This window comes from Schistocerca piceifrons, chromosome 1 (assembly GCF_021461385.2).
Source record: "Schistocerca piceifrons isolate TAMUIC-IGC-003096 chromosome 1, iqSchPice1.1, whole genome shotgun sequence".
NCBI lineage: Eukaryota > Metazoa > Arthropoda > Insecta > Orthoptera > Acrididae > Schistocerca > Schistocerca piceifrons.
The window spans coordinates 1,101,464,254-1,101,484,764 of record NC_060138.1 but is presented as its reverse complement, the minus strand read 5'-3'; the positions used below and the strand labels follow the sequence as shown (position 1 = coordinate 1,101,484,764).

Genomic DNA, 20,511 nt, shown 5'->3' with positions numbered 1-20,511 from the left:
ACACTGGCAGCTCTCTGGAACTATTCATAAATAACACTGCATTTGTACACAAGGGCATCACATTAAGAAGAAAAATGTTACAACATATGGGAAGGCATGGAGATGATCATTACTTGGTACAAGGAGGGTTGGTTGTTCATGAGGAATCCTTACTGAACAGCAGAGGGAGGTGGGAGTGGTTGGGGAAGGGCTGGGCGTTGGAGGGGGGAGGGAGGGAAAGGGGGAGATTCCTCTCGAGTTCATCTACTCCACACTCTTGGCAAACTCCAACGAGAGATGCTACACAAAGCCATTTTGCATTTGTAGGAAGACTTATTTTCAAATTTATTGGAACACATATTCCTTCAAGAGCAATAAAATACATTACTTCCTTCTTAAAGGAAAAGGGTGGAGGAGCAGACTGTACTGTTCAGGGCCTGGTTGAGGGCAACTTCAAGGAGGGACGTGGGCACCTGGGAAAGTAAGGAAGGTGATAAATTAGAACAAGAGATGTTACAAACAAACTAGCTGTAGTTTATTTCCAGAAAACTACCTATGAAGGGTACAGATGAAGACTGCAGTACATGGGAGGCCATCAATAGCCAGAAATGCCTGAAAGAGGAGCAGGACAACACATGTGGGCACCATGAGAATGCCTTGGTATCACAGTGTGCCTCCATTAGCTCACCCAGCGTCCCCCATATGACCATTAACAGCCTTTGATTAGCTGCTGGAGGGTACTTCAAACTCATGCCTTCATCAGTGACATTTCACTAAAGTGTTACCCCATCAGCAGTACACACAATGTCAATGAGATTAATGTGGACCAGTGTGGATAGGCACCAATATCCAGTGACATCTGGTACTGCTCTGGTCCACACCCAGCCACAGCCTTACTGTGAGGTACAGTTCCACTGCATCAGACACACAGAAATGAAAAAATTGTAATTACCAATTAAACTTAGGCAGTCCTCCTTGCACAATACTCGGTATAAAAAAGGTCTAAATTTTAACAAAGAAATGTAAGATGTGTGGGGGAGAGAAGAAAGAGAAAAGCATTGTTAACAAAGAGAAATGGACTGGAACAACTTTTCACGATGATGGATGATAAAATAAGTAGTGCGAGAGAAAGAACACAGTATAGCACCAATGTTGTCTGCCGAGATTTGATTGTGTGGAGGAACCATGAGGAGGAAGTGCAAAAGCAATTATATGTATGGGTAAAGTTGTGTTAAGAGCATGGCCTAAAATTTAATGCAAACTAGGGTTAGATATAGGTCACAACATGGAAAAAGGATAGACCTATAGTAAACATGATGTTGGTTGGGAACAACTGAAAATGGAGAAAAGCGTCAAGCACTTAGGGCAACACGTTTGAATACTGCCCTATGGGGTACGAGTGCCGAGTGCCCTCGAGCGCCCGTCAGCTCGCCCACAGGTAGGTGCCGTTCATATGGGCTACCTGCCAGGTGGCCCTAATGGACGCATACTGCACATGCACGTCACTTACGACACCTGCCTGTGGGCAGTCACCCAGGGCAGCACAGTTGCATAAGCTATGCCCTGGCACCCGACCACCCATCCACCAGCTGTTTACCCAACTATGCCCACCAGTGTTCCTTGTGCCCGGCTACCCAAAGCCAAACATTCTTGACCTAGAGATTGTAAAACACAAATATGGAAGAATGACAAAGAGATAAATGAATGTGCAAGGTAGGCTGATAAGTATATCAGAAATGTGAGAGGAACGATACATAATAATGAATTCTCTCAAGAAAGAGAAGGTTTTGAGTGTGTGTGTGTGTGTGTGTGTGTGTGTGTGTGTGTGTGTGTGTGGGGGGGGGGGGGGGGGAAGAAGGTGATATACCACACATTTTATACACCAATTTCATTGTATGCTGTGAAAACAGGTTGAGGAAAAAGATGGGAAAAAGTATGGAGTGAGCAAGTGAAATGATGTTGAGAAGTCGGATAGAAGCAACAAAAGAGGAAAAGGTGGTAATGAAAGTGTTAAGAGGATAATACATGAGTGAACTCAACAAGAGAAGAGTGAGGGGAAAAGATTAAAATGGTGTGGGCATGTTAAGAGAATGAATGGATCAAATAAGTATTTCTAAGATGTACAGGTTGAAGATGGAGGGCAAGAGACCAAACGGAGCCCAAGAGCCAAGAAGAAAGCATTCAGAAGAAAGGAAAAGAATGGGCCACAATAGCAACAGAGAGGTGGTGGCAAGATGAGAGTATATGAAGACACATGTGTTCCAAGCAGATCCTGACAGGGGTGGGAAAATTATGATGATGATGATGAATTCCTCTAACATAAATCTTACATGATAACAATGAGGGTACAATTAGAGAAGTTTGGTATTATACAAAGGGATACTGGAAATCCCACACACATCATTCAAATATGGAATAGGAAAAGAATAATGATCGTGGTACACTGTTTATGTTGTGACACAAATCGTACAGTTGCTTATGGATTGTAAATGTAAATGTACACATTTTCAGATATAGTTAACATCTGAAATTCTTACAGTTGCTATAAATATTACTTAAACAACATTTCTCAAGAGTATACTTTTTTCTAATACCAAAACTTAGAAACTTCAGACTATCTCAAATTAATCTTAGACAGAAACAAAAGGTTGCATTTGAGGAAATAATAGTCCGAAATGAAGTTACACCTTGATAAAAATAGGGAAGAAGAAAAATAAAAACAAGAATAAAGATAGAAAGCATTGGTTACCACACAGCAGCAAACTGACAACATAAAAAGGTGAAAAATTTGCATGCTTTCATAACTACAAGGGAGATGGAATTTCTGAAAGAAATCAGACTGTATAGTTACACAATAAAAAAATCTAGTCTTCTGATCACAATGGAAAAGGCACAATTATTATGATATGGAGCCCAAAAACTGCAGACTGAAAATGTTTGTAACATTGTCTCATTTTCCAAGTGTCAGACTGTTATATTACAGTAACTATAGATACTTTCTCTATTTGCTTATTTTTTTAAAAAAATTGTGTCACTATTTAGTCACGGAGATAAACAGCTTCTGTTTGCTGATGTTAGAAACATGACTGGCACAAGAGCAATAGAACTGAATAAGAATTATGAACTATGAGAACAAGAAGTTTATTTACAAAATCTTAAATATGTTGCAAAACAGCAACTGTGTAAATCTGAAGATGTTGAAGAATCAGCCAACTAGTTGCAAAACAAAGATTTATTCACCCTTGTCCTTGGTTCTGATATTTCTAAAAATATCTCCTTCAGAAGAAGTGGGCCTTGTTACGGCACATGATGGTACATTCGATTAGATGAAGCCAAGCAGCTCTTGTTATGTATATGCAATTGACAAAACAAGGATTATCCCAAGCCATGGTTTCAGATAGCAGCCAGATTACATCTATCGTACTTCAGAATGAATGCTCACTGGTAAATGCCAATAGGTAGAGGCTCCTGTCAACATAAAATTGAAACCAGAGTCACAGAATAAAATATTTGCCTTAGTCTCTGGCATGATGTACAGGTAACTTATGAAAATATTTTATCCTGTGACACCTGTTACAATTTTATGTTGACAAGAGCCTCTATCTATTGGCATTTACTAGTCACCATTCATTCTGAAGTACGCTACATGTAACTGACTGCTATCTAAAGCCATGGCTTGGAATAATTCTTCTTTTGTCAATTTTATATATGACAAGAGCCGCTCGGCTTCATCTAAGCTAATGTACCATCATGTGATGTAACAAGGCCCACTCGCTTCTGAAGAAGATACTTTTAGAAATATCAAAACCTAGGTAAAGGGCTAATAAACTTTTGTTTTGCAACTGGTTGGCTGATTTTTCAACCTCTTCAACTTTCTTTACTTTTGAACCAAATCAAAAATTCTGAGTGGAATCTGGTTGAGGAGATACACACAACACTGACTGTAGCACAATAAAATTATTGTGTGATGTAATTTATTTTTCAATCCAACTATGTCAAGATTCTGAATCTTTCTCTCACGTTTCCACTGCATTAAGGGTGCAGAGGTTTCTGTAGCTAGTGTTCTTGTTTTATGGCAAGTATGAGTTTACCATCTCACTTTGCATCATTAGTTTAACAGAGTAATGTTAAACTGTTTCAGTATAAACTGAAAAACACTCTTATCATGTTCAAAGTCACATGCATAGGACTACAAACTTCACTGTAAAAAGTTTTGGTTATCATGTCTGTTTACTATCCACTCTGTATGATTTTCAGTTACAAGAAACAGGGCTACTCATTGAATGCATGACAAATTCAAAGAACGTCACTGCATACACATTTCAAATCACCACGGATTACAAAAGTTGGACAACTGTTTTCAAAGGAGAATGTTACATCATACGAGTTGTGATCAAAAAGTAAATGAAATTTTTAAATTTCATGGGCTTTACACATTCAATTTAAAAATATACATATTTTGTTGGTACACATGTTTCTGATGTATGACTGTATTTTCTGCTGGTTTTAATAATTAGTTTATTGTTGACAGTCAAAATTGTTATGCGCGTTTTCGAGTGCTCAGTGAATTCTTACTTTCTAAAAAAATGGGGCAAGGAATTTGTATTAAATTTGCTTGAAAAATTGAATAAAGTGCAGCACAACATTGGAAATGTTGACAGTGGCTTTTGGCAAATCTACTATGAGTAAGACAAGTGGTATAAACATTTCATAGAGTATCAAGAAGACACGACAATGACTGCCCTGGACGCCCTAGCACATCAATTACTGATGACAATGCAAAAGAAGCAAAGAAAATGGCACTGTGAAATCACTGAATCACCATCAGTGAGGTTGCTGATGACGTATGCATATCCTATGACTCAAGCCAAGCAATTTTTTGGATGATTTGGGCATGAAATGTGAAGAAGCAAATTTTGTTCCAAAACTGTTTTAAATTTTGACCAAAAACAACATCACATAGACATCGCTCAGAAATTGCTGAATGAAGTCAACAATGACCCAGAACTTCTAAAGAAGGTTAAAGCAGGTGATGAAACATGGGAATATGGGTATGACATCGAAACAAATACCGAACTGTCCCAATGGAAACTGCCTGAAGAGTGGAGATCGAAAAAAATTCGACAAGTTCAATTACTTGTGAAGGTTCTTCTCAATGTTTTCTTTGATTCAATGGAACAGTCCACCATGAGTTCCTGCCTTACGGTTGTACAAACAATAAGGTATACTACCTGGAAATTATGCACTGTTTGCATGAAGCAATCCAAAGCAAAGAAAATGACCAGAGTTGTGGCAAAATCACTCTTGGAAATTTCATCACAATATTGCTCCGCTTGTTCGTGATTTTTTTGGGAAAAGACAAATTATGTTGCTTCAGCCACCGTATTTGTCAGACACTGCAACTTCTTTCTATTCCTGAGGCCGAAGAGAACAAGGAAAGGATGTCATTTTGTCTCCATTGATGAGATAAAAACAGAATCACTGAAGGAGTTGTTGAACATCATAACAAAAAGTGAGCTCCGTAAGTGCTACCAATATCGGATAAAGCACTGTCACAAGTGTATTTATCTGAAGCGATTACTCTGAAAGGGAAAAAGTTGGTGCTGATGAATAAATAAAGTTTCTTTAAGGAAAAAGATTTCCCTTTACTTTTTGATCACACCTCCTACGTCAACAAAGATTTTCCTTAATAGCTTGGGATCACAAAGCTTAGTAAAATTTGTGATACTTGTCTGTTAAATAAAACCATTGTTCACAGCATGTTGATGGCACAATAATGTAAGTCAGCTGTTTTGGTCATACCCAGCAAAAACTACAGTGACGGAAAGAAATCCTAAATAATAAATATGCAACTGTTTACCATTCAGTCTATACGTGTAGACAGGTACCACCTCTCAGACATGTATTTCAGAAATTTAAGTAAAAACCCAAACATTGTATTGAAATATTGTATTTATTAACATTATTCATTAAGAATAAATAATAGCACCTACACATATAGGCTCAAACCAAACAGCAATATGTGAAATGGAATGAAGGAAAGACTGGTTTGCTGCGTTACTATGGAGTAAACAAAATCTATTCAACAGATTTCTGTCAAAAAACACAGGAAAGACACACACAACACTGTAAGCAGAAAAGGAGAGCTGAATGGATGATGAGATTTTGGAAGGTAGCATAAAAACTTCATCCTAAGTGAAGTCAAGAACATACTTTCCTTCTTGACATAACTGGTCTCTGTTTTTTGGAAACAGTATAAAATTAATCTGACATTCATTTGTATATAAAAAGGAAATAAAAAGAATAAGTATTCATTTTTTCCTCCACTATTTACAAATACACATAAAGCTTAGAATCATTACTAAATTGACTTCAGCAATGGAAGTTTTATGGCCACCAGTTCAAACTCTTAAGTTGGCACAATCAAAACCATTTAAAGTATGTCATGATTGTGGCAGAAACTAACAACACATAAAAGATGTATGAAAACTTATTTTTCTTAAATAAAAATTTAATGAAACTGTAACATGCTTGAAAAACATGCAATTACAAATTGCAACATCCTTTAAAAAATATTACTCAGGTTCATTTTCAAAGATTCTGTTTGCCATCAATTTTTGAGCAGGATAATTACTTCATAGTAATTGTTCATTAACCGACAACTTTCTCCCACATTCCACAATACAAAACTTTCACAACACGCATATTTTGAGGCAAGATTTGCTTTTTCTATAAATAATATAAAACATAAGAAAAATATAAACATCTAATAATATTCAGTCTGTTAACAAATATGACAGTCTACAGAAGTAAGAAATATACCAAGGTTCATTTACAGTCTGACCTGCAGTATTACTTCTGGTATGCAAACTTAGTGCTTGTACATGCCACATTACACTTACAAATGACAAAATGCAGTCTATCTTTGGCATTTATCGAACTTGGAAAAACATCGGAAAAATCAAATTAAGATTCCAGTTTGGGAAAGGAATGGATTCATGAAAACACTTTCCTCTACTACAATGTGCCACTTTGGTTCATTCCTTAATGGAATCTTCAATGTTGATATCCAATATGTGACACTTACTCATCCTCAAATGGTCAGCATGCAAAACAATAAATCATTCACTGAAAAAAGAGAAGTACTTTTATAAGAAACAATTACTGACACAACTGCAAAATAAGTATTCCACAGAAAAAAGCACAATACAGCCATCTCTGGTAACTTTGTATCAATTTTACATTATTTTTCATCTAATTAAGGAATGGTACAAGCAGATAAACTACAACATTGCACAACATGCGGTGGTCAGGAGGTACCAAGTAATTATACGTTATGTAATTGTTGCGGTTAGATTCCACCACCAGGTTCCTCACCATAGAAAGTAAAATGGTTTGTCACTCATGGTGACTGGACAAGGAGTGGGAAAGAATTAGAACTTGGCTAGTGAAATAGAGAGAAAAACTGAAAGCCCGAAGACCACATGTAATGCAAGGAAAAAATGAACATATGATACGTTCTGTGGAGAGAGGACAAAATTACAAACCCCAGTTTCTAAATCCATCTCAAAATGCAAATGTGTAAAAGTCACAGCCTACACATGCTTTTCATTAATTTCCCTCTGAATGTTTTTCAAAATACACTAAGTACAGTTTACATGAACAACTTTTCAGCATTTACAAAGAACAAAGATACAAAACCCCATTTTTAAGTGCTATCGTCTAGTAACAGGCTTCATGCAAGTCTGTTAGTCACTACCACAATCTTATGTATACAATATATACATTATTCATTAAATAACAGTCAAAGTTCAATTATTTGAGAATAATTAAATTAAACAGTTCATCAACTGAACAGAAAAACTTGACTTTTAGATCTATGCATTCAGGATTGTGAAAACTGACTCACACACATGTATGTAACGTTCACGCTAGTCTTAACTACTACGAGAAATATTTCACAAAACATTACTTTTAATGACTAAATTTGCTGGACTCATGAGACAGCAAATAAAATTAGTTTAACAAGTACTGAACAATACTATTCCAACATTTTCTCCCAATCACACTCGCACTGAAAAAGGTTATCACAATGTCTTTCCTCCTCAAGGGGGATAGAAGTTTTATTATAAAGTCCTTTGTAACTCGTTAAACTCACATTTAAAGGAGGCACACGAATGGTACATCTAGGTCAGTGTTAAACAGGACAATGATTTAAAAGATAACAGGGAAACAAAATTTTCTCAGAAATTTCAGATACATAAGAATTATTGCACCATTAATACCCAGTGACATTTACAGACTCAGAAAAACAAATGTTGTTAATTCCTGAATCATAGGAGTACATAGTATAAAAGCAAATGTGAATAATTCCCATAAAATATACAAACATAATTTAGATCATCAAAAATTATGAAAAGCCCATGTCATGAAATCATCATCATTAGTGTTGTGCTAAAACTCTGTTCAGAGAAAGGAATGAAACAATACAAACAATGAAATCTGCTTAACAGAGGAATTTTACCAAAATCTGCTTAACACAGGAATTTTACCAACATTTTTAATCCCATTAAAATGTATCTAAATGTGAATAAAATAGTTTTTCAAATAATTAACACTTATTTATATATCTATAAAAAATTAAATTTATATTGTAGATAATGTAGCACAATGGGGACAAGACCAACAACATAGGTCCCTCCTCAGAAAAAGCATTAAGATCTTCTTTTATATACATTATATATAAGTAATAGTTATATAACTATATAATTCACAGTTTCTATTGAAATATAATCATCTCTGTTCAATTATACACAATCATATTAATATCGTTTTCCCTGATCAATTTCTACAAAGATATTCGGAAGTAAATTCTAATACTGTACAAATACAATTAGTCACAATCATTTTAAAACACTCAGTACACATTTGCCATAAATTAGCCGCAGGAAGCATATTTATACAGAAAAAAATCACCTTCAGTAGCATTCAGTCAGAATAACCACATCATATGGAATCTCGAGCTTATACAACAAGATGAAATCCACAAGTCTCGCAATAAAACTTACGTAAGCGTTGATTCTGTTTGTAAACACTGATTACAGAAAGTCTCACAATACATCAGTCAGCTGGAGGAAATGGTATATAGTTTTCAAAATGAATTCACACTGTGTTCTTTAACCTCAGTCATTATTACTCACATATCAATTTTTTTTTGGTTACATTAAGAAGGAACAATAATGAGCCCTTATCACTTTACACGTATCGGTAAAAAGTACAGCACATACAGAACACAGCTGTAGAATTTCTTGAGAACAGTTCCCAATTACTGGCAAGAACTAATTCCTCCACAGGGGTAAATTCCCAATATCAGTCTCACTGTCACAGAAGGAGGAGGAATAAGTCTTTCTAAGGTTACAACAATTAAGGCTTTGATCGAATTGTCAGTTGCAAATTGTCACGGGCACACTGCATAGACTTCCGCAAGAAGGAGTAAATACTACAAAGTCACAAACGTTCCATATGTGCACATAATAAAAATATTAATTCACTTGTGAGAGGTAAAAATGGAGTCAAGAGTTCATGAAGTACAGTAGAAGAAGGGGGGGAAATTGTCAGCAAGATACTGTAAACACAGCCACTCCAAAATGACATCGCGGCACAGTAGCGAGCAGCCAATGTGGACAAAATCCTTTTAAAATGTATCACATCTCATTGTCCAAAGAGTCTCTGTTGTGGTTATCTACAACAGTATTTCGTGGTTATCTACAACAGTATTTCCAGAACAGTATAAGAGGTGCATTGCTTGGTGCCACTCACAGCCTCCACTGAACCATCACTTTGATAAGACACTTCAATTCCGAAGAGCATAAAGGAATTGTGTTAGCACAGAAAAGTGTATCCTCTATAGGAAAAAAGAATTCAAGCAGATTAAAGCAGAGGCAGGCACATTCGCATGCACAAGCCACACCCAGGCCCACAAATGAGTGACCAAGATTAATTTGTTGCTAACAGGTGCACATTTCACATTAATACTAGAAAAACAATGTGACAATAGCAATTCATTTTTGTACTAAAAAGAATGTAGTTTACAGAGTAAAAAGCACCCAAACTTATCTAAATTGCCAAGGAAAGCTGACACAAACTACAGAATTTTCTCTATTTTTAAGAGGAGTGATTTTTTTCTGACAAATTTAGAAACATACTTGCTTCATTTAATTAAAGATTGTTGAAGGAGACCACAAATAGTGACAAAGGCTATTACGAAGATTGATATTATTACCACGACCAGTTTTGAGTGATGGTATAATAGCCTAAAAGCCACCCTGGCAATAAAATAAAAACTTCTTCAAAGTATGTGTGTTTGGCTGCAGTCCATTCAGCTATCTTCAGTTAATAATATCCATAAACTTCAACAAATAATATTTGCTTTACCTTAATCTGCCTGAAGTACTAGCATTTTTAAAGACTGTCCACTGTGTAACTGTAATAATGTTCTTACTTAAGTGATTCTCACTTTGTTGATTGCTCATTATCTGGTCTCCCCTCCCCCTCCCACCTTCTCTCCATGCCTCTTTTTCTCCCTGTAAATGGCTACTGATATACTGTGTGTGTGTGTGTGTGTGTGTGTGTGTGTGTGTGTGTGTGTGTGCGTGCGCGCGCGCGCGCGCGCGCGCGCATGTGCCCACACGTTGCATTTATTTATGTTTGCAATATCCACATACCCTCCCTTCAGTGTTTAAAAAACAGAGCACAATGTATGTATGCAGTGTTACTACAGAAATACAAAGTCAGTTTAAAAATCTAACATCTTGTACAATACAAGCTGGACATCTGCTTAACAATTACTAAAACTATCAGCATGAGAACAGTCCTAGCAGATACAGGACAGATATTTGATCTTTAGTGTTGAAAAATGTTTTCTTCTCAGGAAGGGGGAGGGGAAATAAATAAATACACCCACAGATTATACATGTTCCAGAATAGTAAAAGTTGCTTTGCCATCAGTGATGAGCAACAAAGTCTGAAGCTACTTCTAGCTCTTTTCTTGACTATCCAATTTCTCCTAATCAAATGTTAATGATGAGTTTTCCTTCTTTGCATCACGTGTGTGCCTTTTCTTCACTTATTGCTATTCCTCACAGAACTACTTCTGTACAAGAAACTGCTTAAAAAGTAATCTGATACCTGACATCTGTTCCTTTGTCTGTGTGTCTTCCAGATCTACTTCGCTTCATCGTGTTTCAGTGGCTGTTAAAAAGGCTCTGTACTGCAGTACGACACTGCATCAAGTTGTATTTAATGTTTCTAGTTTAAATCCATAACATACAGCACGAAAGGTCCGGAAGTGGCTGCCGTATCTTAACAAAAGCACGCACTTGCAAACATTTATGTCTTACTGTATTATATTCAAAATCTGTCACTAAAAGACAATTTTCTTCCACGTCCTAAACTGTATTCATTTCAGAATACCAAACTTAGAACTCTGTTTCACAATAACAGGTCTTAATGATGCTACTTTCATGCACTCATTTCAGAAATATTAGTTACATACGTCAGTTATAACAACTGCATGATGTAATCTTAGCAGATATAGTTTCTAATAATGGGGGTATATCGAAAGAGTCAGTTGAATCTCACTTGTAAATAAATGCAGTATTACACTGGGAGGGTGTGAGGGGGGGAGATCACTGCTACACAAAAAAAAAAAGCATCTGTGAAACTACAAGTTACATCATACGGCAGTGAAATCTTTGTAGAATTAATAAAATCAAAATCTGAACAGTATTTCAAACATAAAATACTTCCAACAACTTCACAAGAGTGCGAATTTTTGTGCCAGCTAACCTCAGCATTAGACAATGTGCGGCTCTACTTCTGCAACGCTGAACTGTCCAAGCGGCACATGAAATGTGCACCTGCACCTCAGAACCACATCCCGAGTGGTGTGCTGCTGCGCGCGTAGCCATAGCCAGACAGGTTGACGGTTTACAGTACACATGCTGAGAAGACCCCCATCATCCGTCAGCCTATGTCTGCACCGTCACGAGCGGCAGCTCCCGCCATCGCACCGCTCGTGGAGGAGGTACCACTGTAAATGGCTGCTCGGTAACTGTACCTGTTGGTAGCAGGAGACCTAGCAGGCGACACGACAGGAACACTCTCTTCTGCATCCACATCACCGAAGCCAGCAGCAGTTGCTGTTGCCTCTGCCAGCGTCGCTTCCAGTTCGGGGAACTGTGCCATACGAGATCGTAAAAGGTATGCGTAGGTCTTGTACCGTTTCAACTGCAATAGGGCAATGAAATAAAGCAATGAGTACACATACTAAGTGAATAAAAATTACAGATACCAATAAACTCTTCGCTTTCTGCTATTATCTCCTTTTATCATTAAATATGGAGTTTATAATGTTGAAATAGTGCTGTGCATCCTTGCACAAAACACCTACAGGCTGGTCTCTCTCACAGTGAGGTCTCAGTGGTCTAATTTTCACCACTCTACCCAATGAAGGAACAAATAGTTCTGAAAGTTATGATAGTTTTTTGTTGTTTTGCACTTGTCTATTGGCAGCACTAAGAATATTGCCTCCTGAGGGTTAATAATAGGCAGCAATTCTTTTATAATTTTCTCAAGTGAATTTTCATTACAATTTATAGAAGCTAATTTTGTCACATAAAGATTGTCACCCAAAATTGGTCATAATGTAAGCATTTTTAACAAGGACTTTTTAAGTGTTGCTCAGGAAATAGAACGCAATGGCTCCTTAAACAGGCCTTAAAAATACTGAACGGTCATTTCCCAAATTCCATAGAGCAGGTAGGTTAGCCCCCTATACATACCGAGCAAGGTGGCGCACTGGTTAGCACAATGGATTCGCATTCGGGAGGATGACAGTTCAATACCGCATCCGCCCATCCTGCTTTAGGTTTTCCACGATTTCCCTAAATCGCTTCAGGCAAATGCCAGGATGGTCCCTATGAAAGGGTATGGCCAACTTCCCTCCCCGTCCTTCCCTAATCCGATAAGACTGAGTACCTCGCTGTTTGGTCTCTTCCTCCAAATCAACCCTTAGCCCCTATAATAGTACAGGAAGTAAGAAAAACCATTATTTCTTTAAAAAGCAAAAACTCAACTAGTGTCGACAACATCTCCAGCAAACTGCTAAAAGCCTGCTGCAATCAGTTCAGTGAAGTGCTAGCTCATATATTCAATGCCTCTCTGAAACAAGGTACCTTCCCTGATAGGACGATGTATGCTATTGTAAAGCTCCTCTACAAAAAGGCGATGCTCAGATGTTACTAACTATTGTCGTATCTCTCTTTTGAGACTGCTTATACACACATAAAAAAAAAGTTTTGCATCACCGCAGAACTCCTGAAGACAAACAATGACTATGGATATTGTATCAAAGACACAATCCCTTTGACTGTTCAGAGATGTCACTACACCCGCCCAAAGATGGAAACAACTGTGCATGAGCAGCGCCTATTAGACAGAGGGGGTCCGACAGCCGATCAGTTCCAGTCATTCCACCAGGAAGGAGGTACCGTATTTACTCGAATCTAAGCCACACTTTTTTTCCGGTTTTTGTAATCCAAAAAACCGCCTGCGGCTTAGAATCGAGAGCAAAGCAAGTGGAAGTTCTGAAAAATGTTGGTAGGTGCCACCACAACTAACTTCTGCCATCGAATATATCTAGCGCTACACAGGCATGCTTTGTAGGCACAAAGATAAATACTGGCGCCGAAACCTCTGCGTCAGTAAATAAATTTAAAAAAAAAGGTGGAAGATGAGGTTTTTTTTGTCCGCCCCAAGATTTGACCATTGCATTTTCATACATTATCCACTGAAGTAAATACAAATTCCGTATTGTTCATCTTCGAATGTAGCAGAATTTCAATATACTACGAAAATCCGACTGGCAAGACTGTTTGGGATGTTTATCAATATGGCCAACTCTACGTTCTGAATTTTTTCTGCCTGTGAGAAGAGATTGTTGCTAATAGGAACCTGATGAAATGTGAATCACATGCAGTATTCTCTTCACCATAAGAATAATACGAATATAAAGATTTTGCCATGTATTCTTTCGTGTTTGCTGCTATCTCATTTAAATCCTGTCTGCCTAATAAACTACGAAACTAGAGTGACACAACAGCAAACGCGGAAGAATATACGTATCGTGTCATGTTTATATTCGTATTATTCTTATGCGTAATAGTGATACAGTCAGAAATGAAGCACGGCAACTGACTAGATTTTTAAATCTAAGATGACTAATTTCTGTGCAGAATGTGATTTACCGAAGAAGCGGCTGCAAAGATTTTCAAATGGAGAAAAATTTTCGCCTAACTCTCGTTCAGAACATGTTCTATCATACCCAGTCTATTATTTGGTTCTTGTTGATCATTATCAAAGAAAGCAGCAGTGTAAGTAACAACAAATAGCAGTCTCTTGCCATTGTTTCACTAATGAGACGATTCCTCTCTTCTTTCTTTTTAATTGTAAGCGGCGGCAGCGCGCACAAAACCAAGCCATGCCGCGAGCGGCGACAGGCCGTAAACACGCACTATCAGAATGCGACAAACAATGCATGACACAGTACAGTAATGCATTTTCAGCTTAGAGTGACGTAAACACCTATAACAAAGAAAACGGCACTTATCAGATCAAAGGAAAATAAGCAATCGATTCAAACCAGACGAAGCATGTGAAAAAGAAAGGGTACCCGTATAAATACGGACGGAGCGCCTGACGCATAGCAATGACTACCTGGTAAAGCCTAACTGCTAAGCTTACGACTCGAACCAAACTACTGTAGCTGTATCGTCATTCATTCAACCTAAATTGTGTCTAATATTACAATGGACCAACTTTGTTTCGATCTGGAGGTGCGGCCTAAAACTTTTCTCTCCCCTTGAATTTCGAGTCTCAAATTTCAGGTGCGGCTTAGAGTCGGGGAATTCCGCCCCCCCCCCCCCCCCTTTATTTCGAATCTCATTTTTCAAGTGCGGCTTAGATTCGAGTGCATACGGTACATGGCTCGTGTTGTCTGTAGTTCAACCATGCCTAGACTGTCAATACAGCGGTTCAATCATGTCCACATTGTTACTTAGTGCCAGGAAGGGCTCTCAACAAGGAAGTGTCCAGGTGTCTCGGAGTGAACCAAAGCAATATTTTTCGGATATGGAGGAGATACAGAGAGACAGGAACTGTCAATGACATGCCTCGCTCAGACTGCCCAAGGGTTACTACTGCAGTGGATGACCACTACCTACTGATCTTGGCTAGGAGGAACCCTGATAGTAACGGCACCATGTTGAATAATGCTTTTCGTGTTACGACTCCAACTGTGTGCAATAGGCTGCATCATGCAAAACTTCACTCCCGATGTCCATGGCGAGGTCCAACTTCTCAACCACGACACCATGCAGAGCGGTACAGATGGGCCCAACACATGCTGAATGGATCCCTCAGGATTGGCATCAAGTTCTCTTCACCGATGAGTGTAGTATATGCCTTTAACCAGACAATTGTCGGAGATGCATTTGGAGGCAACCTAGTCGAGCTAAACACTTGAGGCACACTGTCCAGCGAGTGCAGCAAGGTGGAGGTTCCCTGCTGTTTTGGGGTGGCATTATGTGGGGCCGACGTATACCACTGGTGGTCATGGAAGGTGCCGAAATGGCTGCACGATACGTGAATGCCATCCTCCAACCGATAGTGGAACCATATCGGGAGCATATAGGCGAGGAATTCGTCTCCATGGATGACAATTCGCGTCCACATTGTGCACATCTTGTGAATTACTTCCATCAGGATAACATTACTCGATCAGAGCAGCCAGCATGTTCTTCAGACATGAAGCCTATCGAACGTGCCTGGGATGGATTTAAAAGTGCTGTTTATGGACGATGTGACTCATCAACAACTCTGAGGGATCTATGCCGAATCACCATTGAAGTGTGGAACCATCTGGACCAACAGTGCATTGTGGATAGTATGCCACGATGAATACAGAAATGCATCAACGCAAGCGGACATGCTACTGGGTATTAGAGGTACCAGTGTGTACAGCAATCTGGACCACCACCTCTCAAGTCTCGCTTTATTGTGGTACATCATGCAATGTGTTATTTCATGAGCAATAAAAAGGGCGAAAATGATGTTTATATTGATCTGTATTCCAATTTTCTGTACAGGTTCCTCTCGGAACAGAAGTAATGCAAAGCTTTTTTTTATGTGTGTAGAAAAAGCATTCCACTGTGGACTCCAAGGAGAATTGGGTCACTGGCTCAAATTCTATCTACAGGGCAGACAGTAGAACATAGTGAAACTTCCTGGCAGATTAAAACTGTGTGCCGGCCGAGACTCGAACTCGGGTCCCGAGTTCGAGTCTCAGTCCAGCACACAGTTTTAATCTGCCAGGAAGTTTCATATCAGTGCACACTTCGCTGCAGAGTGAAAATCTCATTCTAATAAGACATAGTGTTAGACGATAACAATACACAGGCAGGAGGGGTAGAATCTGACGAAGAACAGTAAATTATGGAGTTCCACAAGGTTCTGTCCTTCGTCCCCTGCTATTTCTCATATAAATCAATGACTTGTCTTTGCCCTCAAACGAAGCAAGCAACATTACAATGTTTGCAGATGACACAAGTATTGTGATAGACAATAAGACATTACCTGACCGAGAATTAAATGCCAAACAATTACTTGAGGATGTTCTGGTTCGCGGCAAATCCCCCGACTATAAACCTCAGCAAAACCAATTCCATCCATATCCATTCTGGTTACAAAAGCCCACAGGAGATAAACACTGCACATGAGAGGCAGCAGATACAAACAGTAGATTGTTTGAAATTCTTAGGCATACATATACACTACGGGCCAAAAAAATTGCTACACCAAGAAGAAATGCAGATGATAAACGGGTATTCATTGGACAAATATATTAAACTAGAACCGACATGTGATCACATTTTCACGCAATTTGGGTGCATAGATCCTAAGAAATCAGTACCCAGAACAATCACCTCTGGCCGTAGTAACAGCCTTGATACGCCTGGGCATTGAGTCAAACAGAGCTTGGATGGCGTGTACAGGTACAGCTGCCCATGCAGCTTCAACACGATACGACAGTTCATCAAGAGTAGTGACTGGTGTACTGTGACAAGCCAGTTGCTCGACCACCGTTGACCAGACGTTTTCAATTGGTGAGAGATCTGGAGAATGTGCTGGCCAGGGCAGCAGTCGAACATTTTCTGTATCCAGAAGGGCCCATACATACAGGACCTGCAACATGCGGTTGTGCGTTATCCTGCTGAAATGTAGGATTTCGCAGGGATCGAATGAAGGGTAGAGCCACAGGTTGTAACACATCTGTTCAAAGTGCCGTCAATGCGAACACGAGGTGACCGAGACGTGTAGCCAATGGCACCTCACACCATCACTCTGGGTGATACGCCAGTATGGCAATGACGAATACACACTTCCAATGTGCGTTCAGCGAGATGTCGTCAAACATGGATGCAACCATCATGATACTGTAAACAGAACCTGGATACATCTAAAAAAATGAGATTTTGCCATTCGTGCACCCAGGTTTGTCATTGAGTACACCATCACAGGTGCCCCTGTCTGTGATGCAGCGTCAAAGGTAACCACAACCATGGTCTCCGAGCTGATAGTCCATGCTACTATAAACGTCGTCGAACTGTTCGTGCAGATGGTTGTTGTCTTGCAAACGTCCCCATCTGTTGACTCAGGGATCGAGACATGGCTGCACGATCCGTTATAGCCATGTGGATAAGATGCCTGTCATCTCAACTGCTAGTGATACGAGGCTGTCAGGACACAGCACGGCGTTCCGTATTACCCTCCTGAACGCACCGATTCCATATTCTGCTAACAGTCATTGGATCTTGACCAACACGAGCAGCAATGACGTGATACAATAAACCGCACTCGTGATAGGCTACAATCCGACCTTTATCAAAGTCGGAAACGTGATGGTACGCATTTCTCCTCCTTACACGAGGCATCACAACAATATTTCACCACGCAACGCCAGTCAACTGCTGTTTGTGTATGAGAAATCGGTTGGAAACTTTCCTCATGTCAGCACGTTGTAGGTGTCGCCACCGGCGCCAACCTTGTGCGATTGCTCTGAAAAGCTTATCATTTGCATATCACAGCACCTTCTTCCTGTCGGTTACATTTCGCATCTGTAGCAAGTCATCTTCGTGGTGTAGCAATTTTAATGGCCAGTAGTGTAGATAACAGGCTTAGCTGGGAACACCACATCCAACAAACACTGCCATCTGCATAATCGCCAAAACTGAAGACATCAATGTCTCAAAATGTGCTTACTTTGGCTACTTCCATTCACTTCTGTGGTATGGAATAATCTTCTGGGGCTATTCACTACTTTCATAAAAGGTCTTTACAAGTCAGAAAAAAATTGTTCAAATATCGTGTTAAGTCCTTCCAACAACCTCGTATCGCAACCTTTTTAGGCAAATATGAATACTAACCACTACTTCACAATATCTCTTTTCAATCATGACATTCACGCTTCACAGTTCCACTCAATATGAAATGAATGAAACATACCATCATCGTAACACAAGAAGGAAATATGACACACATTGTGACCTAAAAAATTTGTCTCTGGTGCAAAAAGGTGTAAAATACATAAGCACAAATGTCTTCAATGCACTTCCAAGTAATATGAAGTGTCTACGAGGTAATGATGTACTATTTAAAAGTAATCCACAGGAGTTCTTGCTTGAAAAAAGTTTCTGTTCTCTAGAAGGATTTTATAGCAGAGATAGCCAAGATTATTTTCCACGTATTATCGTGTATTCCTGATTCATGTATCTTGCTTCTTTAATTAGATTAATTGGTGATCTTTAAGTCAAGACTTTTACTCTGTAAAAATTGTTTAGATAAGATCTGAAAATTGTATCTTAAACTCTGTTTGTGAGTGTAATTAGAACTTACTGATTGTGTTACTTTATTAGTATTTTCAGTTTGTATACTTAACCTTTGCTTGTTATCTTGATGGTAACAAATGTAATACAGAATTACATGTTTTGACTCATTCCACATTAATGCGTTACCATGCAAAAATGGATATATGGAATTAATAAATTAATTAATTAAAAGGGAATTGATTTTGAAGTAAATGTTAAAAGGAAACAGTGATTCCTAGTACATACGAGATGTTCCATCTCTAAAAATAATAAAATAATAAAAATAATAAGAAATTAATGAGAGAGGGGGTTACCATCAACACACAAATCTGCAAACCTGGTATGAGCAACTGGCATCATACAATGTATATCTGTGGGTCTACACACCAGTCTTGTACCTTGTTAAAAGCTGGAATGATCCATGACCTTATTCTCAATTGCACTTGACACTATTTTGCTGCAGTGACCTACAATAAACTAGAAGTAAAATTACAGTCAGCTCTTTCGTAACTCATACAGATCACAACAAATATTCCATTAGATCCAGTGGCCTTCCCTAAATCACATGATTTCATTCCCGAACAGTCCCTTTGCAACCAGCACTTTCAAATTGTTACCGAATGAAGGTATTTCAGCTTCAAAAAGTCAACTTCTGCTTGTCAACATGTCAGCTTCCAGTTTGCAGGTACTACTTCTATCTTCATTTTAGAAACACTTTCTCTTAGAAACAATTAATGTGTATCATAAATGTAAGAAACAGTGAATCCTATCGGCGAAGTGTAAGTAACAAATATACAAACCTGTACATAAAAGAACGCCCAGTCTGCCACTACTGGGAAGGAGAAAGGCTGCAGCACACAGTGGTCTAAACCAGAATGTAATGATGTAGGTTATAACTTTTATGAGCACACTGTCTCACCTCGTGATGCAGGTACGCATCCTTCTCCCGGTAATTGTGCAACACAAGGCCCCGAGCTGAGCGGTCTGGGGGATTTCGCCGGTGCTCTTCCAGCTGTGACTCCAGACGTTGCACACGCTCTTCGTGGTCACGTAGTTGTTCTCGCTGCACACACAGAGAAAAACAGGAGTTTAAGGTTGTTCTCACAGAAAATTATCAGAGACATAAGAAGCAATAAATACTGACACAGGGAACAGAGTTAACGATTCACGACGCTTTAAATTTATGCAAAGCTCATAGTGGAGAACTGCCAAGAGAGTAGAGATGAAGAGGCTTGCAGAGAACACAGCTGCAACAAACCAGTTTTCGGACTGGAGAATCACCACCATACAACTGGTTAACAAGTCATGCGATACTGTGCAAAATGCTTTTCAGAAGTCACAAAATACTACATCTAGGGATGGGTTTCGCATGACTGATGTTTCCAGAATTCGTTATGGCTGGCATGGAGGTGGTCATCCTGTTCAAAATAACTCATTATGTTTGAGCTCAGAATATATTCTGAGACAATACAACATATAGAAGACTATGCTATTGGACAGCAGTATTGTGTATCACTTCTGGTACCCTATTCCTTCAAGGGTACTAAAG

The 20,511-nt window shown here is 38.9% G+C and overlaps 1 protein-coding gene across 7 annotated transcripts in view; it reads right to left on the bottom strand.

Moving 5' to 3' along the window:
• The window catches only part of LOC124776245 (PH and SEC7 domain-containing protein-like), an 850,081-nt gene that overhangs the window by 104,889 nt on the left and 724,681 nt on the right, over nt 1-20,511 (bottom strand). For 6 of the 7 annotated variants that reach the window (XR_007015606.1, XM_047251114.1, XM_047251123.1 and 3 more), the window contains exons 13-14: nt 19,882-20,025; nt 12,098-12,267 (exon numbers count right to left, since the gene is read on the bottom strand). Coding sequence is in view for 6 of the 7 variants with exons in the window: in XM_047251114.1 (XP_047107070.1) it covers nt 12,098-12,267; nt 19,882-20,025 (314 nt within the window). In the remaining variant the exon portion in view is untranslated. Of the gene's footprint in view, nt 1-5,969; nt 7,108-12,097; nt 12,268-19,881; nt 20,026-20,511 lie in introns of those variants that run through there. The other variant, XM_047251165.1, reaches the window with a different exon arrangement.